The sequence below is a fragment of the Zerene cesonia genome, unplaced genomic scaffold (genome assembly GCF_012273895.1).
Source record: "Zerene cesonia ecotype Mississippi unplaced genomic scaffold, Zerene_cesonia_1.1 Zces_u004, whole genome shotgun sequence".
Classification (NCBI taxonomy): Eukaryota; Metazoa; Arthropoda; class Insecta; order Lepidoptera; family Pieridae; genus Zerene; species Zerene cesonia.
In genome coordinates this window covers 1453238-1479364 of record NW_024045134.1, presented here as the reverse complement: position 1 = coordinate 1479364, position 26127 = coordinate 1453238, and the positions used below count along the sequence as shown (strand labels likewise).

At 36.6% G+C, this 26127-nt stretch overlaps 3 protein-coding genes across 4 annotated transcripts in view; 1 reads left to right on the top strand and 2 right to left on the bottom strand.

The window, feature by feature from the left end:
- The window catches only part of LOC119838709 (GATOR complex protein NPRL2-like), a 33230-nt gene extending 24394 nt beyond the window's left edge, over positions 1-8836 (bottom strand). Inside the window, exons 1-4 of the mRNA XM_038364791.1 lie at positions 8487-8836; positions 8091-8247; positions 7420-7546; positions 2264-2400 (exon numbers count right to left, since the gene is read on the bottom strand). Of these exons, the coding sequence (XP_038220719.1) occupies positions 2264-2400; positions 7420-7546; positions 8091-8247; positions 8487-8686 (621 nt within the window). The 5' untranslated portion in view covers positions 8687-8836. The remainder of the gene's footprint in view (positions 1-2263; positions 2401-7419; positions 7547-8090; positions 8248-8486) is intronic.
- A 329-nt stretch (positions 8837-9165) lies between these two features.
- On the top strand, positions 9166-10922 carry LOC119838612 (phosphopantothenoylcysteine decarboxylase). Its single transcript, XM_038364608.1, has 3 exons — positions 9166-9539; positions 10009-10206; positions 10591-10922. The coding sequence occupies exons 1-3, from the start codon at positions 9417-9419 to the stop codon at positions 10855-10857; spliced, it is 588 nt and encodes a 195-aa protein (XP_038220536.1). The 5' UTR covers positions 9166-9416; the 3' UTR covers positions 10858-10922.
- A 320-nt stretch (positions 10923-11242) lies between these two features.
- The window catches only part of LOC119838610 (formin-like protein), a 68019-nt gene continuing 53134 nt past the window's right edge, over positions 11243-26127 (bottom strand). The window contains exons 5-19 of one of the 2 annotated variants that reach the window (XM_038364604.1): positions 25524-25744; positions 24895-25062; positions 24548-24628; positions 24096-24239; positions 23576-23692; positions 23050-23178; positions 22272-22383; positions 21522-21907; positions 20753-20954; positions 19957-20529; positions 19249-19427; positions 18814-18915; positions 18224-18328; positions 16813-16922; positions 14098-14235 (exon numbers count right to left, since the gene is read on the bottom strand). In XM_038364604.1, the coding sequence (XP_038220532.1) occupies positions 16842-16922; positions 18224-18328; positions 18814-18915; positions 19249-19427; positions 19957-20529; positions 20753-20954; positions 21522-21907; positions 22272-22383; positions 23050-23178; positions 23576-23692; positions 24096-24239; positions 24548-24628; positions 24895-25062; positions 25524-25744 (2600 nt within the window). In that variant the 3' untranslated portion in view covers positions 14098-14235; positions 16813-16841. Of the gene's footprint in view, positions 14236-16812; positions 16923-18223; positions 18329-18813; positions 18916-19248; positions 19428-19956; positions 20530-20752; positions 20955-21521; positions 21908-22271; positions 22384-23049; positions 23179-23575; positions 23693-24095; positions 24240-24547; positions 24629-24894; positions 25063-25523; positions 25745-26127 lie in introns of both variants that reach the window. The other variant, XM_038364602.1, reaches the window with a different exon arrangement.

The following is a 26127-nucleotide window of genomic DNA, read 5'->3' as shown; positions in this document are numbered from 1 at the left end:
CAGATTCGAAATTCAAATGTAATATTTTTTTATAATTAAGTGTAACAGTATTTATGGCCAGACTAAGTATATATCCAACATATTAATAATCTATATATATCAATAATTTATCATATGATAATTCATCGCTAAATGTGTTGCTAAGCGTATAACTCGAGAACGGCTCGACCAATTCGGCTAATGTGAAAACCGGGGCGGACCGCTAGTATGATATAATAATATTCATATAATGTTGTCATAGCAACTGCTTTTATTTACACTTCTGGTATCCGAGTTAAGGTGATAACATCGCCCAAATAAAAAAGAAAAACGTCTTATATTGATAGAAGTTGGTAGATTATTTATTCCTTTAATACGATTACAAAAAAAAAAAAATTAATTTAATACTTATGAATATTGTTACATATAATAAATGCGAAAATAACTCGGTCTGTCTCTTCTACGTAAATCATTGAACGTATTTAGATGAATTTTGTCCAGACATCGTTTGAAACCCGAGAACTTTCTAGATATCCAAGATAAACACAGTCCCATGTAAGGTATCTTTATGTAGATAGTTTCTATCCCGGGCATTCCACAGCGAAACAGCGAACAAACCCTTGGCCTATCTAATCTTTTCCTAGGGCGAAACTAGTTGTTAATAAATAAATAATTAAACAATGCCACGCAACACGTGCTAGAATAAATAATGGCTGATTATAATTCAAAGCGTAATCAGCGGACAATGTGTTCGCCGTGTCTGTGAGGTTGCTAGCTCCTTTTATGAACGCTGCCGATAAGGTATCTTTGATTTAGTTGCTATGTTGTAATCGCACCTATTACCCATATACTTATATTTTCCACAGCTTCTCCTTGACCACCAGGTTGTCTGGAAGAGATCGCTGCCTTAGCGATAAGACCGCCTGTTGTGCTCGTGAATGTTTATGTTTTAATGTATATATATTTTTTGTTACTTTTTATAATCATTTGGTGCACAATAAAGTGTTTTTGTTTGTTTGTTGTTTGTATGTTAGTGTTGCGATTTGGATCGTATGTTTTTTTAGGCACACCATTTAACGTTTTATATTTATTATGAAGGAGCGTCGTGTCGCCTAGTGGGGGTATGGGGCAGATGATATATACGTCTGTTCACTGATCGATTTTCTTTATACACAAGAAGGTCTTCTGTGTCCTGTTAGACCGAGGCATTTTTTGTGAGTCCAGCAATCGAACCCAGGACTCCTCAGTCTACACTCATGTGATAACCACTGTACCGAGATGGTGGTCATACTATAATTATAATTGGTGAATATTTTATTTGTTTTTTATTTTACATAATTCTTAATATGGATAATTGCAGAAATTTTTATTTAAAATATATAACTTAATGAAGAAAATTGCTTTTCTGTTCGTTTCAGTGTTTATGTGTCATGTCTTCTCCAGTATTTTCTTTACGTCTAGCACATTATTTCTAGGTCACACAATTCATTAAACAAAGGCCTATCTACCTATTATTTAACGAGTTACTATGCGCCATATTTTATATTCAAATATATATAAAATAAAGCAATGTTTATACAGCACAATCAACAACAATATTCTAATGAACTATTGAGCCAAGTTCAAAACAATACCCCCATATCAAAGGCAAATATAAACCGACATATTTCAATATCTAATTATGCACTATTCAAATATTTGCTCGAACCGGTACGTTGAGCCCGCAGCGTTATAATTATTTCCGATTCAATATGCGAATATTTCACTATGGTCTATAATGGATTCGTGACAATCGCAATGGATATGTTGTTAATATTGATAAGATATAAAGCTTGAACTTGATAGACTCATAATAGAATTAAATATTCCTCATCTATATATATAAAATTCTCGTGTCACAGTTTTCGTTGCCATACTCCTCCGAAACGGCTTGACCGATTCCTCTGAAATTTGGTAAGCATATTGGGTAGGTCTGAGAATCGGCTAACATCTATTTTTTATCCCGATATTCCTACGGGATACGGACTTACGCGGGTGAAACCGCGGGGCGCAGCTAGTAATCTTATAAATCCGTGACTTTCTCTGTTTGATAGCCAGTCTGTCTCGTCTTCACGACTAAATCACTGTACGGATTTAGATGAAATTTGGTACAAATATAGTTTGAAAGCCGTACACTGTACATAGGATAGTTTATACCCCAGAAAACCTACGAGGACAGGAATTATTCTAGTAACACCTCGACAACAAATCATCTATCAGAAGCATCACACCTAAAATCACTCACCTGATTCGTGGTCAAGTCCCACTGGTCAGCGACGAAAGACTGCCGGCTGTAGAGGAACACGGGCACTTGGTGGTCCTTCACGGGCGCCGGGTCGCTGTTCACTCGCACCACGGTCAAGTGCGTGGTGGTGGTGCCCACTGCGGAGTTGACACTTTTGAAATGCTTATTTGGGAGCTGAGCGTGAAGCGGCACATGGTGGGCCAGCTCAAGCGGTGGAATGTACCATGCACCCACAGAAGATCGGCGTAAGAGCAACATGGAAATGCTAGTGTGTCTGTCCACAGCCTTCCCAGGCCATCTTTATCTTACCCATTAAAATCGGGCAGCGGGTGACAGAGACAGAACCTCTGTATGTCGTCCGCCTTTTTAAGGGCTCAATTTATGCCCGGGTTAGGTAGCTTATGCTAGTCTGATATTTTGGTTATTCTTGAGGCTGTTTGGTTAGGGGTCATGTTTTTTATACTATGCGACTCAACTAAGAATGGGGTCGCGATATTGTGCCGTCACACCTCCCAATTCAAAGCAATTATAATTATTTGAGTAATAATGTTTGTATTTTAATTTGATGTAAGCGTGACACAAAACAAAATAAACCGTTATTGATAATAAAAAGGGTTGCTAAATAAATCGTATTTTTAAAAATGAATTTTGACACAGAGGTCAATGTCGTTCCCATTCTTATTTGAATCGCATAGGGCGGCGGTATCTTATATCTTTAAACGAGCAATTCTTGCATATATATATATATATATATAATTGGAATCTCGGAATCGGCTCCAACGATTTGCATGAAATTTAGTATATAGGGGGTTTCGGGGGCGATAAATCGATCTAGCTAGGAATCTTTTTTAGAAAATGTCATATTCGTGTTTTATTCGTGTTTTATCGACTTAAACTTACTTTTTTAACAAATAGGAGGCGTTTGAGTAGTCCCAATTTATTATGACTCTTCCTGACATCTATTGGCGAATAATAATACTATTTTTTGGCGAATAATTAAAGTAACAAAAAAAAATACCGAGCAAAGCTAATCCAGATACTTTATATTAAAAATGTAAGAAATAATATTGATGATGGAGTCTCGCACTACTAGACAGACAGATGCATTTAAACCTGTTTCGTTGATCGATTGTCTTCACGGGTGAGTTGCGGACAGCCTTCTGTATGCTTATAGACAGGGACATTCCATTTAAATGGCTGTATAAAAACTACCTTCCTTTGATATAATAAAACGTAATGAGCTTTAATTGTAATATCTCGGCTTTTTTCCTTTCTTCTCGGTTTTTTCCGGGTATAAATGTGTAAATTAACTTAACATATTATCTGACATACAGATGTTGCAAATAGCCAGAAAAAATTATCACTATGTAATTCTTGTTTCAAGACTACGTGTGTTTTGGGTTGAAGTTTAAAGATTTGAAGAAGTATTGATATAAATTCTTTATTGTTATTATCGGACTTGAAATACCATGAATATGCACTTCACACAATGTCATTGCGTTTTATAGAAAATGCAATGACGATGCAGTTACATGCTCATTATAATTATAAACAACATGCAAATATATATAATAGAAAACAACCACACCCCTATAAGTTACGAAGATTCGAAGTATCAAACAAATTATTTACAATCGAAATAAGAACCATAGCGTACTTGGAGCAAAGCTTTTTTTTGTCTGCGTGTACAAAACTTATAAAACAACGTTGTACCTATGACAAACATGGCAGATCTAGTTTCATTCGCTATCGAACTCCGAACGTCGCGCTTCTGAAACCTACGCACTAACCACAGTACTAGAGGTGAGTAGATAGTGCATAGAGCTTAATTAAATGTATAAATCAATGTCAGAAAAATCGTGATTAAATGCGGCGCGAACACATCGTCGATATCTAGGCTCTTTATTAAGTGCTTATCAGTTTTCGAAGCGAGTATTAGTGATTTTGATGCTTTATTATTTTGTATAGAAACCACTTCAAACCTCTATTTAATCCACTTACGAATGAAAATACGAATTCTGTTTATTGAATGTTTATGTTATCGAAACAAAGTCGGTTCGTTGCTAATAATCGTCGAGTCTGTTTGTTTGTTTGAGTAAAACTTGATGCTTATTATTGTTACATAAACAACCAAACACGTGGCGGATTTGAATGTCGGTAAAATTTGATATATAGAGAAAAATGAAATTAATTTAACAAACGTTCAATTTGTAACATTTCTGTGTCTATCCTGAACAAATCACCAGCTTCTCTCCAGCAAACCTATACCACCAAATACCATATGACTATTATACTCAACCTACTATTTATGACCAAACTGAACAAAATTATAACAACTAACACACACATACGAGTTGCAAAGACAAAGGAAAAGAGAGGAAAAATCACAAGGGATCGGTTACCTAGCAACGGATGATAATTGTAAAAAATACTCGTCTGAAATCGGTGCTTGATTTTAAGATAGATGTTATATACTTAATAAGTAGTGTAATTGTTGATATCTATAGAGATAATTAAAAGTTAAAGACTTTATTTGCTTGAAGTTGCGAATCTCAGGAACTATTGAAACGATTTAACATTTTTTTTCATCGCTGTACGTGATCCCTCTGTGCTGTAACGCGCGGTACATATAATATATCCTGGCTATATATAGCCTATTTTGAATATACCACGGTCAAAGCCGGGCCGATCGTTAGCACTAGCTGGTAGAACCACCTCTTCCCGGATTTTCCCGGTCAAATACATAAAGCTACGGCTTATGATAGTTTCTATCTACTCAAGTTAGAATTTTAAATAACAACCTTATTTGTAAAAAAAAAAATATCAAAACTTTTTTACAAATATTTGGATTGGTCCTTGGTACAGTGAGTGTAGGAAAGAGGGTTTGATTCCCGAAGGGAGGGAACCGGAGGGAAGGAAGGGAGTCACAAAAAGAAAGTCTCGGTCTAACAGGACACAGACCACTGATCACATTTTTGCCCATAAAGAAAAACAATCAATGAAACAGGTGAATTATATATCATTTGCCCCATATCCCATTAGGGTCACGGGACTTCTCTTACTAATATAATTACCTACCTATGGGGTACGGATGTAGAAATGCAACGTAATTAATAAATACAGAAGAGGACTAATTTATGAATTGATTGTTATTAAAAATAGTTTTGATAACTATGTTTATTGTAATTAAGTTTTGATAGCTGTATAAATATAACAAATGGTTGTATTCCACGAAGTGATTACAAAAACACATAACTAATACAATTAATTAAACGTTGCTTTGTAACTTTGTAAATAGGCTGATAATTAAGTTTGTAAACAAGTTTGACAATATCTGCTAAATTCATATAAATGTTATCAATGTGAATTTAGCTATCTGTGTGAATTGGAACAGATATTGTCAATTGTTATTACGAAATAATGTAAATTAACTCGTGATTGGTTTGCAGAACATTCTAGAAACGGTGTATCGATAAAACGATTAATCATTCCGTTTAGTGACTTTTATTACAGCGATTCTAATAAAATAAAACCAACAGCAATAAAGTCAAATGCTGTGGGTTTTTTTAATAATTTATTTTTTTTATGAATAGTATAGTTTCTATAGTATGAAAGAGGAAAGAATAATAGACTTAGTTATTATTATAAATGCGATGGTGTGTTTGTTTATACACGACGGAACGGAGCGATTTTCAACGGCACTCCACAAAAGTATAAGGTTCTCAATTCTACTGTATTATTTTTGTATGTACTGTATTTGTTTGTATCACTGGGTATATAATTCTCTTATATATGAAAGCTGGTGCCTGTCGTGTTGTCCCATTTAAATTTGCTCTAGTTCTGACAATTTCAAGACGTTTTAGATTCTTATTAAAAATAATGATATGATACGATTTTTGTGTCTGCAGATAATTAGGAATCTAGAGAGTGACATAGTTCAGGCTACATTTAACAACGGTCGAACATATCATTCTATGAGAATTCGTCAAAAACTCGCATCTAGATATTTTTTTTTTTTTTATGTTACAGTCGGCAATGGAGCTGGTGGGACGCCTGATGGTAAGCGCTACCACCGCCCATGAACATTTGTAGAGGCATAAGGTCCTTTGCAGACCTTACCTTTGGGCAGGGATTAAGAAAGGATTGGCGATAGGAATAAAGGAAAGGACTGGGAAGGGTAAGGAAAAGGATATGGGCCTCCGGCTCATATTTAAAAATCGTGTTAATAACACCACTTATGACTCAAGAACATGAAAATATTTAACTTATTGTTGCTTTTCTTGGATTTGTCTCTTTTTTGATGAGGTAAGGTGGAGCGTGTGGCGGTGCACACGGTCGTTGATTTTAATGTGAACCGTTTATATCATCGAATATAGTGCGAAAGATTCAAAGGAATCCAGATTGACTGCGTTCTAATTGTTTTAATAGAAGCCTATATACTTACGTTTTATAACGATTATATTCATATATCTACTATAAATATATTTGCAGTTATTAATGTCAGATACAGATTAATATGCATGGATCGATTTTGGCATGTTAACTCGTGTGGGTACAAATTTTAAAGACGTTTCTCCGCAAAATTTCTAGTAAATAGTAACATTGATATAAGCTCTAAAAAGCTGACAATGTTGTATTTATATTTGGACCTTTACCGAAAACTCTAAATTCCAAACAATATTAAATATATTTAGTACATTACGATTTTTTTTCGCTTTTTCTATAGATCGGTAGGTAATAACAGAGATTCAACTTGTAACATCGATATAGGGATGCTGTTTTTTCTTAAAAGTAATAAAAAATGGTTCACTACAAAAGAAAATGTGAACCACCACGTTTTTAAACTTTTCTTCTAACATATTTGCCGTCGGTATACCTAAATGTAATACCTTTATGTATATGTAACTACACTAATATAAAGAGGAATCTAATGTAAGTTACTAACGTTTTCACGCAAAAACTGCTTGACCAATTTCGAAAATTCTTTCACCATTAGAAACCTACAACTTCACTGAGTGACATAGGCTATATATGTACCACTTGCGAAGTCGGGGCGAACAGCTAATGTTAAATAACCTGAATCTCTAAAATGTATCCAACAATTTTCATAAAATTCAATATGCAGAGTAATAAAGCTTGGTCATCCAGATACTCACCAGTGAGAGTGCACATCCTTCTGCTGTTGATGTCTTGCATGACCTGTCTCATGAGACCACTGAGTGCCTTTGCATCACCAGATAGCGACTGCTTCGATAGCCATTCCGTTTCTAATTCCATTGAGAGCTGCATATTTATGAATATTATGTACATTTCAATATATTTTTGCTTATTTCTATTTATAGTTACGATGACTTTAACACATTTGAAATCTATATTATTTAACACTCATTTAAGAACTAATTCCAACCAAACATTCTTAACAATAAATGAGTTTCTTTTAAATGAAACTAAACTAATTATATAAAGCTATAGAGTTTGTTTGTTGAAATGTGCTAATCGCAGGAATTTCTTCACTGATTTCAGAAATTCTTTCACAGTTAGATATGTCTATAATACCTGAGTGTTATAAGCTTTATGTGTACCATGAGTGGAGCCAGGTTGGACCAATAGTATTTTACACAAAAATAACTTATACATTGATATTTAATTATATTCAACAGCAGAGTACAAAGTAATGTTTACTAATGATTTAGTTATTGTGTTACCCATTATTAAATGTAATACAAAATTAATGTTTGTAAAATGAATAAACATTTATCATTAATTACAGTTATCAGCTGATGTTAACCCATGTTTAAGGAAGTCATCAATATTTGAATATACTTACAAGATATTCAGTCAGTTTTTTGACTAGGGGCTCTAAATGTACTGTCCTCGCCCAGGCATCGCACACAAAACAGAGGTTGAAGTAGTATGCATTACGAGCATATTTCTTATTATCTATCCGCACAGGGAATCCCAATATCTTTGAGCCGAGAAGAGTTCTGAAATAAATGAACAAACAGTTGCATTCAAATTATGTTATTTTAAAGACGTGTTTAAATTAGCAGTTTGCACTGTTATGATAGCTTTATAAATATTAATTTCTTTTGCTGTTTTTTTTTTTTTTGATTTTTTTCCCATTATGTTAATTCAATAATCGACTACTAAGATTCTAATTATGAAATACCAATTAAATAAGTAGATAAGTTATCTGTGGCATAAAATTTGCTCTATTACTTACACTGTCAAAGTGCATCTCTGCAACTGCACTTTCGGTATGATGTAGTGGCTCACTGTGTCGAAAATTTCTTTGGAAATATAATCCTCGGGCACTTGGCATGTTATACGTGGACCAGCTGTTGGATGGAATTCACACAAGAATATGCAGCGAATCGGGCCTTCTTGTCCGCAGCCCTCGTAAAACTTTGAATTTCCATCCATTTTTGAAAGCACTCACAGAAGTTAATAATCACGCGTATTGTTTAATTTACATGACAAACGTGGGAAGCTCAATAACTCTTTAATTTACATATGAATGTTTCGTAAACAACACAACTAACCCAATGTATAACCCACACACTGCAACATTCCACCATAAACTGAAGTCTTCTTAGATATTGTTTGACGTAAATACATTTGTTTTGACAATTACTGACTTTGACGTTATCGGTTAAGTATGATGGCAAATGATGCGATAGAAGTTATTCTTATTTTTTACGATTTGTGTGAACAGCTCAGTAAGAAATATTAAAAAGTGTCATAATAAGCATTATGAAAGATATGCTTTTATTTAGCATCTGAAATAAACTATGAAGTCGATACAAAGATATCGATATTTTATTCGGTAGATTATTTTTTTTATATCGAGAGTATGTTTTATGACAGATTATCATGTCACATGTCATATGTTCAGCTGATTTTTGTTTTGATTTCATTTTGGATCGGTTTGAATAAACAGCTGATTGGTTGTAAAATATTTATGAAAAGTTGGCCCCGAAACGTATATTTTCGTTCATAATTGCATACTAGAAGTGTAGTGTATTTTAATAAATATTCAAACACCAATCTATTAGACAAATTCTGTGTATACGTTTTCGTTTTAAATAATACACATTTAAATAGAATCAGTTTAAAGATTGAGATAAGATAAAGATCTACTTTTTGCTCACAAATGGATAAAAATACTTTTAATCTTATTATTGGAGTAACAGGAAGTGTAGCTGCTATAAAACTACCAATCTTAGAACAAGCTCTATTGGATCTAAATAAAAATAATGCAAATTATAAGTTTCAGGTTGGTTGTTGACTTTAAACATAATGTGCAATTTTTCTCAAAAACGACATGACACTACACTTTGGTTTTTATTGAAGCGAGAAATCCTACTATCCTATCCTACTTCCTACTAAAATTATAAATGCGAAAGTTTGAGAAACATCCTTAATGTTTGTGTGTTTGTCGCTCTTTCACGCAAAAACTACTGAACCAATTGCAATGAAATTTGATACGTAAACTGCTGGACAACTGGTATAACATATAGGCGACTTTTTATCCCTATATTCCTACGGGATACGGACTAACGCGGGTTTCTTTGTATTATGACTGTTCTAAAACGCTTCAACGAAACAGAAGTCTATTTGAATAAATAAATGTTTATGTTTGAAAGAAGTGGTATGAATTTTTCAATTGTTAATACACCATTTATTTTGGTTGCTTCTCATGGCTTCTGATGATCAAATATAATATGAATTTTTCTAAATTACAGCTCCATATTATTGCAACGGAACATGCCAAACATTTTTTTAACACAAAACAAATAAGTAGTGATTTCTATGATGATGCATCTGAATGGTCGAGTTGGCAAAAGAGAGGAGATCCCATTGTGCATATAGAGTTGGGTAAAAAAGCAGATATGATGGTTATTGCTCCTCTTGATGCTAACACATTAGCTAAAATATCTGTGGTAATAAATTTTTGTTGTAATATTTTGTTTCTGACCACCATTTAAAAATTATAGTGTTATGATTGATTTCTTACCATTATTTATTATATTGACATGAGAACAAATTTATTCCCCAATCATGCACAATGCAGGTTTTAGTTTATTATAACAAAAAAAAATCAAAATATGTTTAACATGAAATTATACAATTTTACTCTTACTAGTTACACGTTCATGGAGTACCAAATTTTTATACTGCTATGAACATTAGTTACAATTAATGTTATGTAATTTTAATTTTTTTCATACATTTAGATTTTTTTATGTCACTGATGATATTATTGTGAAATATTTAAAAGTGACTAGCTTTTTCCATTTGTTTTACAAAGCAATTTATTTATTTAGGGTATATGTGACAACATTCTGACCAGCACAGTCAGAGCATGGGATATGTCCAAGCCGCTCTTATTCTGTCCTGCTATGAACACCAGAATGTGGGAACATCCCATCACGGCCAAGCAGATAGCAACTCTAAGAGAATGGGGTTATGAAGAAATTCCGCCAATAAGCAAGACATTGATGTGTGGAGACACTGGAGTGGGGGCCATGGCTGAGGTGCAAACTATTGTGGAGAAAATTAAGAGCAAAGCTGATCAATTATATAAAGTTTAACAGTGATTTTATACAGTTTTTGTATATTTTTATATGGTCTTTATAAATAAAATTCTATTAAGGGAGTGCTATTTTTTTCTTTTTATTTAAAAGCTTTTAAGTTTACGCAATAGATATCAATAATAGGTAAAAGGTACACTATTTAAGGGTGTGGTTATTCAGTTTCCATTCGTTAATTTGCGCGCAATCACGTTATTCACTACAAATGTATATAGCATTATTAGTGAATGCACAGATGGACATGGATGTCTAAACTACACACCTTTTAGGAATTAAATGTTTAAATTTCCTTTGCTTTATAAATGAGAAATTTTGAAAGAATAGATTTTTCTAGAATTTCTCATGGATAAGACTTACAGGGATATTATATAAATAAAAAACAGTATAGTATAAAATGTTTATTGCATCACTGAATACTGTTCTATCTCTAGCGCACATGCAATGAGCGAAATATCAGAAAACCCATTTATACATCACATTCGAAACAGGGAAAATGTTCCAGTTTCTAAAAAGCGAACCAATTTCTTCATTGTAGATTTAATATTACGGCAGGCGTTATTTATGTACTATTAAAATATATAAAAAATTGTATAACATTTTAATTTACAATAATAAATATGTATGTTTTAATAGAGTCTGCCCCTAGTGCGCGTGGGGCAGTGGGGCAATCAGGAGAAGGCCTGGAAATGAGTGGGGTTTTAGACTAGAAATGACATAACGAATTCGACTTTTTTAACTGGGGAAATTAAAACAACAAGATTGTCCCACCCAAAAAGTTTAGAAGCAAACTTGTATTTTTATTTATCAATTAAACGAAACCAAATCTACAATGAAGATATGACAAATTAAATATAAACAGATACAATATTCATTAACCAATGCAATCAATTTAAAGTTTTTTCAAAACTACGTTTCGTGCTATCATCATTATTGTTTTTCAACCGACCCTGTCATGTACAGAACCAACATTTCAAAACGACTTAAATTTACATAAAAATAATAATAGAACTACTCAATAACGTGCGGAAAGCACCTAAGTTAGGACGAGAACACATTATCTCTTGCCTTCTCTTTTTTTACTCTTTAAATATTGAATTTTTTTATTATTTATGATAAATGCAAAAAGTATTGCACATTTTTTTTATTAGAAAACAAAAAAAAAAAGTTATTATAATGACATTTTACATTTAATCACTGGGCGTAAGTAAGATATAATGTGTTCTGGCACTATTACAACTGTGCAAAACTCGAAACAATATATTATTTTAATTCTCCTTTAAATAATATTAACTTATCGTAACGGTATGGCAACACCGACCCAAACTGTATACTAAATACATAATAAGATATTGCGTGTCTAAATCCCAAGTTTCTTGAGTGATATATAAAAATACAATATTTACATTCTTCGCGTGATATTTGTTTCGGTGTTGCCACGCGATAAAAATTATTTACAAAAAAAATTGTCGGAAAAATGAATAACCCTAATCAGATCAGTTCCATTCAGCAATCCCAATTTGTTTAAACATAGATAATAAATTATGTCATTAAAATTTAAAGTGCAACAAATAAATGTCATGTGTCTGTCCTTTGCGGTAACGCCTTCATATTGAAGTGATATTAATATGCAAAAAAATGTTAACAACTAAAGTATTTATATACGTGGACACTGAACGTTAAATTTGTGCGTGAACTTTAATATACAATAATATATAATATAAAAAAGCGTTTGTTTTTTTCTGTTGCCAGTTGTAAGGCTCCCAGCCTACTTCAAAAACATATTAATCACTTCAATATGACAGCAAATCGTTTTTAAAAAACTCATCGAACCCGTCTCAGTGTTACCAGTGTAAAAATGGAAATATTTCTATCACTAATATAAGGTACAAAATGCTTAATGTAAATGCACAAAAAATCGTTCGCGCGCATCACAGTATCAACTTTCTCGATTAATTATTATTAAACCTACATTAATAATATCATATATTAAAAAAGAAAAAACCTTTATACATACTGTCCGTTACATCGATACAAACGTGTAAAAATTACATGACGCTACAAAATATTTATTTGAAAACTGTGCGTATAAAAGCCAATAAAATTCTAGCCAGACTATAAACCGTAGGATTTAGGGAAAATCAGGCCGAGATATGGTTTCTTCTTTTTCTCTTTGATTTGGTCTTCGAATTTCTTTTACTACAAATATTGTTGTAAAGCCACGATTAAGTGTTTAATCAAACTGCTGTACCATCATTATCACATAAATGCAATTCAATTACGATCAAGGCCATTTTAGATCAATTTTGAACTTTAAATACAACACCGTAAGGCATAAAACTCCACAGAACCTGACCTCCCCCGCGAAGCATGTCACACCATAACCTTTATACCATCTGTTTCGCTTAAGCAACGTGTCTAGTGGCTACACAAACCCGATTGTAACATTGTATAGAATTCAAAAAGTGTATAATCACATAGCAAAATATTGCTTTAGCGTGGAATGAACTGTGGGCGTAACAAACTGTTCTGTCCGCACTTTGGCTTACGGTTCTAAAATGTAAATCTATAGCAAGGTTATATGTTCGATGTATATAAATTACAGTCCTTATTCTAAAACCGTTCTAGTAAATATAAAAATGCACAATATATCAAAAATCACGTCATGACCAACTCGCAATACCCCACGAAGCGTGAAGCCGAAAGTGGGACAGATGGAAAGAAAAAAGCAAAACCAAGAGGCACTCACACGACGGTTTCGTTCTGCTTATCGAACATGGCCCGCGTGTACTTCGAGATCGCGTCGTACGTGGACTTGATGAGCTCACAGCGCTCTTCCACCTGATGGTCCACGGGCGCCACTCGGTACGTCGAGCACTTCGGCTTCCTGCCCGTGAAGTCGCAGAAGTCGATGTTGTCCTCGATATTGTATATCGCGATCGGTTTCCGGTGCACCATCTCCAGGTCCTTGCGGCGTTTCGTCACGCCGCACTTGCGATCTATATTGTTGACCGCGTCGCGGACCGAGAAATCCTTGCCGCGTTGACCATCTGTCTTATTCTGCCCGGAGTAGGCCGTGTTTCCTTTGGAGTATTCCACGTACGGGTCCAGCGTGTTCCCGCTCGAATGTTCCAGTGCGTTCTGGAAATCCCCACCTGGGGGGGTTTCGTATCAGAGATCCAGGTCGTCTAGTCCTTTGGAAAGGCGGTGGCTGGTGATGCGGCGGCGCTGTGAGCGGCGGACGGCGTCCGCGCGGCGGTACGGCTCGCTGCGTAGGCCGTGCAGTATGTCCTCCAACGCACCGTTGTACACCTCGTCCTGGTGAAGCAGTTTCTTCTCGCCGACTTGGGATTTCGTCTTCAGCTCGTTTATTACAGCCTCCTGGAAATTTATTTGTTTGAAACAACTTTATTGCGCCGCCAGCATAAAATACGAAATAGTATAGAAGATCAGTTTAATGACTTATAAGTGATCTCTTCCCGGTGTAAATGACATAAAGTAAATGTTTCAGGTGTGTAAAATTTTGTAGAATTTAAGTATGCTAAAAATGTTTTAAAACTTGAAAAACTATTTCTGATATTTTGAGTATAGTGCTTGCTCTCTCTTAAAAAAATTACCAAATTATGATAGAAGCAGTAACTCCATGCAATAATCAAATTTATTCTAAATAAACAATTCGGCATAGCCTTTGCGTTAGCATATCTACAAGTAGGTGCACCTCTAACTGTGCAATATAAAACGTTCTTTTAAAAAAGATGCATATACATAGCTGCTGTTATCTATCCATTGCTATAGCAAACTAATAATTTCACATTACAGTAATGAATCTCTAATTTATAAAGATTAGTTTTTCATGAATCTATCAAACTATTTGCAATTCAATACGTCATTAGAGGAAGTTTTATACTGAATATGTATCTGTTCTGAATTGCCACTCAAAAGTCTAGTAGATGTAAATGTAGCAGATATTTCATTCCAGAAATATCTACTTTGTATCTAAATTTTTCCACACATATAGTAGCATTATATGTTTGCAGATTATCATATTTCCTGCAAATCTTATACAAGATATATCGTATCAGTCTTTAGTAACAAAAATGTAAAAAGTGGTTTACAAAACCTATAAATATACATATAGAAGTGCAAGGTAAATATAGCTTACACATTCAAGCAAATTGCAATTAAAAATTGAACAAATAACACAACTTTCAACACAAAATAGCGATTTACGAAAATAGTAAAAACAACATGCCCTGTGAAACGTTTTTCCATGCAAAGTGCAGCCTAGGGAATAAGATAAAAACCATCTATTAGAAAATCGACTCGTTTACATAGATTAATGTTAATTAGTCATCTTGAAAATGAATGACCATGTAGTGCTAAAAATATCTTCATTACTTATTTTCTTGATAAGTGGAAAATCTCGTGTCTACTTATAAGGAAGGTTTTTTCCCCAGTTACATTTTTACATTGCAAGTTTAAGTAAATCCTAAATATTTATTCATTATATTATTATTACCCGACGTTTCGAACACTTTACAGCGAGCGTGGTCACGGGGAAACGTTACGTTAAAAAGTCTTTAATTTCTAAATGTATAATACTCGCGTAAAATCAAACGCAAGAAAATCCTCAATAATTACAAACAAGTGATTCATAAGTAATTGTACACAAAACAGAGCGGTGCTTTACGATAATGATCCAATCGATTAATGATGATCCTGAATTAGTCGACATACTTGGCCACCCATATCGTAGAGGTATTAAAGATAGAGAATTGACGGCTGTACGGTAAGACAATACAGCAAGCTGCTTTCCATAAGTCTAGATGTGATACATCGCAGTGCAGCTAGAGCTCCCTCTCTAGTGACAGAACAATGCATCAAATAGTTCTACTCGGGTAAATGTGTCATTTAAGTTTACGTGGCAGATCGATACGCTAACTGCGCACACGCAAGTATGGAACATATAGAGTCCCGCGATCCTCTCTCTCTTTCCAATCAAAGAACTCCTCCTTATCTCCATGAATAACAATCTCCAAGTATAGTAAAATATTCTGCACTATAGTTTTTCAAAAGAAAGGTCGTTTAATAGATTTTTTTTACGTTCATCAACCGACGTTTAATGTGACAATGAGATTAAGGTAAGAATGACAACAACAGTTATTCTTGGGCTTGTGTACATGCTTGAACCGCGTGAAGTTATGATAAAAAGCCACTCAACTCCCATTGACTGTGCTTCAGAACATGCTTTACTTTTAGTCACGGTTTAATTGGTGTTGATATTTATCCCAGATTCTGGTCTATCTTGTGGAAATGCTTTAAAACTGTAGGTATCAGGATATAATGTCATACAATGGACATCAATTTACTTATACTGATTTAAATTGCCATATACTCTGGTACAGTAATCATACCTATGAGGAAAACATTATGTATGCGGAACATTGAGATGATTGAAAAAAAAAAACATCATAGAAGTTAAATTTAATTTTTAGTTTTATAGCATTGAAATGCTTTATAAATGAGAAATTTTGAAAGAATAGAAAAATTTTTTTTTGCTACGGTTAGGCAAGAAACGCAGGTTCGAATCCTGCCTCGTGATCAAAATTTTTTCTATTCTTTCAAAATTTCTCATCATAGAAGTTGGAAAATAAATCCGACTCGGGATCAGACTCGGGATAATCTATATTTAAATGTTCCTGTTTAGATTTAACTTTATAATAAAACCCACAATTGGATATTTTAATCAGCTTTTGGTTGATTATTCGTGATATGACAATAGGAAACACTAACAGAAAAGCACTACACATCATTAAAGTCTACAATACCGAAGTCAAATGAAATGAAAAAAAAGAGCATCACATTTGAACACCAATTAAAAATCACAAATCAGAACCGCCCAATATGTTAGTACACGCACACACAGTGAAAGGGGCCCGTAACATGTCGGCGACTTACGTCTAGGTCTAGCTCTAGTCTAGTCTAGTCTAGACTGAGTCTAGGCCGTGCCTCAACTGAGACAAGTGTTGCTGCAAGAGGCCAGCGCTGACCGCCGCGTAGTTAAACCTCTGTGAGAATGAACATGGTGTTACCATCACCGGTTACTTTTACCGTGTAAATATGGCAACACTACGTGATGTATGTGTCAAAAATTCAATGTAGGCCATGTGAAAATATTAATAACCCAACTGCAAAGCAAAGACAAGTACATTAAACCCAGACTTTCAAAATTTGCAAACTTTCCAAGATTGCTCAGAACTTTAAAAAATTCTGAAAAAAAAAATCATTCCTAAAATCAGAGATACTATGTATAATAATCTTTTATTACCTCTGCCAAATCTTTCATAAGTCAAATATTATAAATAACACACATTAGATGTTAAAAGCTTTAACTATCCTAAGTATAATTAATACATTATTAAGATCTCGTTAGTATCGAAATTCCTTGAAATTCATTCGCAGTTGGGTGTGAGTTAATATATACAACACAATAATGTACATATATGCTACTACAATGCTGACATATTTACACATCACCATCACCATACTAATGCATCAATGAAATCACTCAGTTTCAAGATGACAGCAAAATTTTATTTTAAAGAAATCAAATATATACGTATTTTTTATTATTTTTTAACGTTTCATACTTTCTAGAGAATTCATTTAGATACCTTCTTAATAAAAGTTAAAAAGCTATTTTATAAATTTGTAAAAAAAGGGATATTTGATTTCTTTGTACGATAAAAAATAAGTGAATCAAAAAACATTAGTAGTAAAAACTAGGCAACACTTACAATGAAATTTCTATGTATACATGTAAACATTGCCATATAGAGATCCAAAAAATCTACAGATGATAAAAATAAAATGCTAAATACCACAAACGCACTGCTCCATTCACCAGAGAAGCATCACACAGTCTAAATAAGCGAGAACGATTATTCGAAAAAAGAAAAAAGTTTTTAAATATATATAAACTATTTGTTAGGTACCGCTTTTCCCAAATTTTGTCCAAAAAAATATTAAAAATAACTAATATAATCAAAAATTTGCTTTCACAAAGAAAATTTCAATAGTTAAAGGTCGCAATAAGTCAAAAAAAAGATCGTTCAACTAAAGTAAATTATAGTATTTATATAAATAATATATAAATAAAAAAGTGCCCTAACTAGTGTGTCCCCTTCGATCTTCCCAAGAGAGCCTTCTCCCAACTTGAAACTTGGTATTTATTATATATTACATCTTTAAAAGCGGAATAAAATTAGAACCAAATCACACACTACCATACAGACGAATCATAAAACACACACACACAACACACAAACACATATACGAGATACAATAAAGCACATGAAATATACGCTACCTGCTGTTTCTTCTGCACGATCTTGCTCTTATTGGTGTCGGCGCTGTCCGCCAGCTGCGCAGCTTGCTCGAGCCGGCGGCGTTGCTCGTTCTCGGCGTCCGCTTGCTGAAAGCACAGAGAAATATAATACATCATCATCATCATCATCATTAGTCCATATCCATTCCCACTGCTGGGACACAGGCCTCATATGAGGGTTTATATGCAATACATAAAAATGTATAATTTATTTATTTTTTTAACTTTCTTTCTGTCCATTTTTTGCAAAATTACAATAGAAAAACAAATTATAAATTTAAGATATTGAAATATCTTCTTTTTTTCTACGAGTACTATCACTTTTTACCATGTGAAATGTGAGTTCCTTTAAAAATGATTCGCTTCTTTATTGTTTTATCGCAGTCCCATACATGTTTATTGAACAACGTATTTTGTTCAGTATATTAATTTAATTTGATTAAAAATTAATTAAAATTTCGAGTCTATATCTTTTTTCTTTTTCATCGTCTCTACTATCTTCCTCTATCATTCTATTAATATAATGGAAATAAATAATTTGAAAATGATAAAAATAATGCATTATGCCCTACCTTGAATGCTCTCGTGAAGCGTACAAGTAGAGAGAAGAACGTGTTGGCGTCGCAGCCGCGCGGCGCCTCGCCGAAGTACTCCACGCACGATGCGAACGAGTCCTGTGAACATTATACGTATTGCACAGTGACATAAACATACCATTATTCAGAGCATTATGTATACCCTTTAATATTATATATCGAAAGTGTTTGTATGTCTCTACTTCACCACTGAATCGATTTGAATGAAATTTGGTACATACATAGTTTGAGACAGTGTTTATACCAGAAAAAATGATTTTCAATTCAATCTTTTTTTCAAAGTCAAAAAATCACGCTTCGCCTTCGAAACCGCTTCGCTTCCCCTGTAGCTTCGCTTTCGCTACCAATTCGCGTTCTGTTAAGTTCCGCTTTCGCTTTGACCGGCGCGTCGCTCTGAGCAGCTGCCCCCACCTGCGCGTGCTTGGTCTCGTGGCGCAGGCGGCGCAGCTTGTCGGCCGCGTTGGCGATGAAGTCGCGCAGCACGTGCGCGTGCGCCGAGCGGTGCGCGTCGCGCGCCTCGCCCTCGCGCCGCGCCGCCTCCATGCCGCGCTCCAGCTCCGAAACATCCGCCAGCACGTTCTCCAGCGACACTGGTAAATTACACAAAATTATGTATTAGGATATATGTCATTGTAAATACGAACAAACAAAAACTTGAAAATTATATGGCAAAGTCCAGCCTGAATTTATGAATCGAAAAGTATATTCTCAAACAAAAAGAAATTGAAGTATCCATCACAAATGGCTTATTGATTCGTGTACAAATGTGACAGTATGTATCAATTCATTAACCACATTACCACAGGACTTGTGATCCAAATCAAAGTCCAGGTGCACGTCAAAGGGAACATTTATATAACCTAGAAATAGTAAAAGTCAGAACATGCTTCCCTGTTGCACACCACATGTATTATTAGAGACGATTTAAACGGCACCATTTTGTTTATATCAATTAAAATGAGATTTCTCGACATTGTTTTTACAAAATAAGTAGCTATTGAATCTTGTCTTTCTTTTAATGTGACAAATTTACTTGTGCATGAATAACACAAAATAAATCGCCTTCCACTTGTTAACTTTACAACTATCAGATCAATTAATTGTAGTTTCAAGGCTCACCTTGCGCTGCTTTGTCGATGTACAACAGCTCCGTATCGAAGCTCAGCAACTCCGGGAAGTTCTGACGGATCGTCGCCACGATATAGTGCAGCAGTGACACCCTTTTGTCCGTCGACTTGGTGTCCATCAGCGTGTCCAAGGACTGCAGCTTGAAACCATACGCCGGCCCGCGTTTACTGCTATTCAAGTAATTCCCGAACGCCAATATGATTTCCAGAACGTTCCGGAGCTTCTGCGAGGATTTCACGGACGAAGAGCCGGATATGATGGCGTGTATCTGCGGCGTGATCAGGTGTATGTTGTCGAAGAAGTTGCCCATGTAGCTCATGATGGACAATTTGGCCGATATCCTCTCGACCTTGGCGAGCTGCATCAGGAACTTGTCCTCTTCGGTCAATTGGTTGATGTTCTTCTTCTCGGCGACGTATTCTTTGTACGCCTTCTGCTCGGCCTCCGTGGGCACCATGCGCTGCAGGATTTCCACGCTCTCGAGCGGCAGTTGCTTCAGATCGAGATTGTTTATCGCGGCTATCACTTTTTCGACGGGCGTGTCGAGTTTCCTCCTAGATATGGCTGGAAAATATAATATGTACGTTAATCAGGGAAATACTTTTGTGCATATAAGAATCGAATTGAAAATAATATTTTATATTTGTACATTGTACATATAGCAGAATTTTTATATTTGGTAAATATTGTAAACAGCTCCATGATTTGAAAGGTCATTATTTGATTTTTGTTCCCATAGACATAGGTTGTCCCCTTCCATCCCCCCTCTGCCCCTGGCCGCACCCACCAATGTTGCGCAGGCGCGTGTGCTCGAGCAGCGAGGTGGTGTCGGCGCGGCGGAAGCGCTTGCTGGGGAAGGAGGCGAGCTCGTCGGCGGCGGGCGGCGCGGCGCACGCGCTGCCGATGCGGAACTTCTCCTCGAACTCCGCGAAGTTGATGCGCCGCCGCGGCCGCTCCTCGTCCAGCTCGTTGAATATCGTGCCGCGCACCTGCCGGACAACTCCTGCTGGTTTAGTCAAATGGCCCGCGTTGGCGGTCTGTGTCCCAGCGTTAGGAACATGTATTGGCTGATGATGACCAGTCAAATGACACACCGTTACGATTTAATTGACAGTCCGTTACAATTCAATTGCCATTATAACAAAGTTTTGTATTCTGCAAAAACTTAATCATAGTCATATAAGTATCGTACATGAGACAATTGTTAGTGTTGCCACTTACAATATCCTTGAACAGAAGTTTGTCATTGCAATTTAGTTGCGAGTCGATTACATTCGATGGGACACCATAAATAAATATTTATCAGCAAATCTGTCAAATCGCTATGAAGCGAACCAATTGAGACACAATTGAAGCATTTTTAAGTAAGCAGACTCAAAGCACCGGAGGAATATTGTTGCTTTTTTACAAGTTTTCAAATCGGATGTGTTATCTCGATACCATACATAGTATATATACATATTGTAGCTAAATGCGATGTTTTGACGATTAGTTGCATTTCGCAATATAACACAGCTAACGTTCTCTCAAGTAACCCAACGTATCCGCACGCTCACCTGATTCGGCTTGAGCGCGATCCAATTCAACGTCGGCAGCTTGTACTTGGTGTCCACCTTCCGCTTGATCGTCATCGCGTCCGTGTGCTGCGGCGGCGGCATGAGGCCGGGCGCCGGCGGGGCGGGCGGCGCGGGCGGCGCGGGGGGCGCGGGCGGCGCGGGGGGCGCGGCGGCCGTCGGCGGCGGCGGGGGGGGCGGCGGGAGCGGCGCCGCGCTCGGGAGCGCCGGGGGAGGGGAGGGGGCGCGCGCGCGCACGTCGCCGTTGAGGTGCGCGTGCGCGTGCGCCGCCGCGGGGAGCGTGTGCGCGTGCGCGTGCGCGTGCGGCGGCGGGGACGCGTGCCCGTTGGCCGTGCCGTTGCACAGCGCGTGCGACGATATCGCGCCCACTGGAAACCGTACAACTATATATCGATACCGCCATTTAGTTGAACTGACTTCTGGTTTAAGTATTATTCAGGCGAATGACGTTTATGTTATTTAAATCAAGTAGTATCATTATATTCAAGTAAGTAGCATTGGTTTCACTGTAAGTACATTTAATACTTCTCTATAGTTGATAAAATAGACATTCAGTTGTGTTAATACCCATGACATAATTTTTTTTACTTGTTTTTTTGATAAATTTCTAGCAAACTAATTTTCATTTTTATAACCATCTCGGAGAGAAGAAATAATCACATTTGGAAACATTGATTTACACACACCTAAATAACAAACAAACATAACTAAAGCAATCAACAGTGTACTCACTAGAAGCACCTCTCGGCAGGGACTTGGTGAGCGACTCGAGCTCCTGCACCTTGGACTCCAACATAGATTGTCTGTTGCGCGAGTCCTGTTGCGCCCTCCGTAACGTTGAGACCTATAAACAATTTGAGTATTTTTTTTTTGATATAGCGCCCTCTATCGCAATTAATAAATTTCGGATTGATTCAAAGGCTCATCATATTAGATCTCCCCGTGGAAATAAGATGTTTCCTCGCCACAAAACGTCGCTTATGTAATTCTCTCCCCCTCACATTTTAGAGGAAACATTCTACAATTGGAAAACCACTCAGAAATGAACGATGGACTTTTGTCAAGTATAAATAATAAGGAATTTTAATTAAATCACAGATTGTCACCGTCAGTTAAAAAACTGCGTATTTGTCTAATAGACAATAAAGCATAGTTTAATGAATCCAGCGTTTTGTTCTATACTGCACTTGCTTTACCCCAAAACTTAGCTTTTATTACATTCTAACACATCTTCACACTCGTTTACGAGACAGAGATATCAATACGAGAATCCTACTAATATTATAAATGCGAAAGTTTGTAAGGATGTGTGTGTGTTTGTTGCTCTTTCACGCAAAAACTACTGAACCGATTGCAATGAAATTTGGTACGTAGACACCTGGACAACTGGAATAACATATAGGCAACTTTTTATCCCGATATTCCTACGGGATACGGACTTACGCGGGTGAAACCGCGGGGCGCAGCTAGTATTTAATACGTCAATTAAAAAAACACACACTAAACCCACCTCTTCCACCACCTGTCTCCTGGCCTCAGCGAGCTGATCCCTCTCCTGTCTCACTTGCGCCAGCTCAGATTCGAGCGTAGCCAATTTCGCAATTGCATCTCGCTCTAACGCGGCCAGCCTCTCGTGCGCCTGAAAGAGACAAAATGTTTATACTCTTATCTATTTATTTGGAAGGTTTACACGATATTACACCAGCTGACTCGACAGAAGTTGGTCTATATTTGCAAAACTATCACATGCGTAAGTTGAAATAGCAGATTTATTTCTTTTTCACTTTAAGTGCAAAATTACGTTTTGATTTGATAATTTCTTCTGATTGAACGTACGTCTACAAAAAAAAACCGTAACATGTTAACATAAATATTATAAACACTGGTCTATACTGGTCTGTATAGACCAGTAGGTAGGTGTATACCTATCTAATGTTTCTTTCCCAATCGGCCCAACCAGGCCGATTTCGATGGAATTTTCATTTCAGACAGCTCATTTTCTAGAGGTTACTATTATGAGGAAAATCTCAACTCACATGCCCCAGTTCATCTTCCAGCTCGTTGACCTTCTCCAGTGCAGCGGTTTTGGTCTCGCTGTCCTCCATCAGCGCCGCCACGTCAAACACGTTGTCCAGGTACGCCGATATTTGGACCTGGATACAGAATCATATGAATAAAAAAATACACCAATAAATGCACTCTTTATTACATGAATTACGTCACGCAACTGACCTCGTTTAGTCTAGGATGTGTGTGTTTGACATTGCACGGCTTCTAAACGGCTGGACCTGATTTTGATGGCATTTTGTGTGCATGTCTTTAGATGAATTCGAGAATGGTTTAGATAAAAACAATTAGAACGCGAGCAAAAGTCACGGGCAAAAGCTAGTTATTTGATGATTTACGAGTAATTCATGGCTCAATATATATACAGCTACAAATTTATTGTATCCGTGTCCTTATCACTAAACTCCTCCTAAACGGCTGGACCGATTTCGATGAAAATTTCTCGAGTGCCTTCCGAACGAATCGGGTGCGGTTTACGCTCATGTTCACCTGCAGATCGTCGCTTTCGCAGAAGCGCAGCCTCTCTAGGTAGTCGTCCAGCTTGAGCGCGGTGAACTCGTACTGCAGGTGCACCCGGAAGTTCATGTCCTCCACCGAGTGCACTATTATGTTCACGAATTGCATACACGCCACCTGCCGAAAGAGGGGGGGAGGTAAAAACTAATGAAAAACTCAACTCAACTTATTTTTAAAGTAATGTGGAGAGGGATACACTATCTAAACTGTATACACTCTATGCGAATTTATATAAAGCTGGAGAGTTTATTTGTTTACTTGTACGCATTAATCTCAGGAACTGCTTTATCGTTGGCCGATTTGGATGGAATTTGGTAGATTAAATTTGAGATCCGTTGCTTCTAAATTTAACTAACAGATAGATTAAATATAATACGTAAGTTGTGAAACCGGCTATTAATTACATTAATACATTTCGTATTTACCATAAATTCAATATGGAAGGTGTCGTAATTCATAAAGTACTCCATCAGGGTGTGAAACCGCCTCGGCTCGCCGACCACCTCCTGAAAACGTGACCAAACAATATTTTAGCTTATTAGTTATTCTGATACACAATAGCTTGTACCAGAAGAACTCATCAGCTAAACTTGGATTCAATTAGTGCCAAGTATCATAATAATCCGTTCCGAATATAATCCAATTGAAAAATTACTTAAAAATAACACCTAGCAAAATACAATTTACAATCGCAAACACACACACACTCACATACTCTCTCTCTCTCTCTCTCTACCCCCCCCCCTCTCTCTCTTTTGCTAACTAGCCTTACCTTAAAGTTATCAAACGCGGACAATATGATCTGATGTCCGCCCTTGACGAGGCAGATGGCGGCCAGCAGCTCCAGCACCAGCGCCTTGGTGCGCAGCGAGTGGTGCACGAGGGACAGCGCGATGCTGTTGATCGCCTCGCGGTGCTGGATCACCATGTTGAAACCGTACTGTTGGCGAGTGGGCGGGTCAGTTGGTCGGTGTTGTGTGAAGTGGTAAGTAGAAGGTACACTTGTAAGGTGTATGTTAGAGTGTTGTTTGGTGGGAGTGTTCGAGATATTGAAAATATACTTTCTTATTTATAATATGATGTTGTATGAAGAAGGTTGTGCTGTCTCTGCTACTTGTAATTTATTTCTCTCATATTCTACTAATGGTGCAGCCATACAACCAACCATATCTCTTGTGGTTGCGCACACGCATATAACGCACACGTGTATATGTCCGTGGAGGCGCTTATGTTGCGCCACTTAAGTGTTAGCGTGCACGCCGCCATAATGACTTCAGCGTGGAATTCGCCACGATTTAATGGTACATTTGTTTGTGTTATTTATTTATGTACAGATATCTGACGATCACACCTGTACGTGTAGGTAGTGTAGGATATAATTTGAAAGCAGCGTCCCATCACCTTATTGTTCATGATGGCGCGCATGCACATGATGCAGACGTGGATGTCGTCGGTGGAGGCGCCCATGTTGAGGCGCGCCGCGTGGCGCGTGCGGCGGCGCGCGGCGGCCGGGCTGGCGGCGCCGTCCGCCTCCGAGTCGGCGGAGCGCGCGCGCCGCCGCCACGTCGACGTCAGCGTGGAGCTCGCTTCCGCGCCGCTCACGTCCGACGTTGTCGTGTTCGCTGTTGTGGTTGTGTTGTGGTTTTTTATTTAGCTTCAACAGCAAATATATCAATGTATATAGAATATAATAAGCCTTTCTTATCCCCCTTTTCCAACAACAAACAATTTTCATAAATTTAGACAAAGGCTGAAAAATTTATTTAATACAATAAACAATACAGTGTAATTATTTAGCAATTAGTCCCCGCAACAATCAGAAAAAATTGTTTATCAACTAAGCATCATAATTTATATAATTATATGTTAGTTTCATAAACAAAATATTACAACCATTAGCATAGATCTCAATGCTCTCATTACAAAACGACTTAAAGACAAAATATCAACGACAAATTAATAGAACTTCTAACCATAATAACCATACATAGCAATGATGTTTCGG

Bases quoted from the DNA above. Each gene is read 5' to 3' on its own strand.
- LOC119838612 (XM_038364608.1), top strand. From the start codon at position 9,417: ATGGATAAAAATACTTTTAATCTTATTATTGGAGTAACAGGAAGTGTA. The intron at 9,540-10,008 runs GTTGGTTGTTGA...TCTAAATTACAG, and splicing joins ATGCAAATTATAAGTTTCAG to CTCCATATTATTGCAACGGA. The intron at 10,207-10,590 runs GTAATAAATTTT...TTATTTATTTAG, and splicing joins CATTAGCTAAAATATCTGTG to GGTATATGTGACAACATTCT.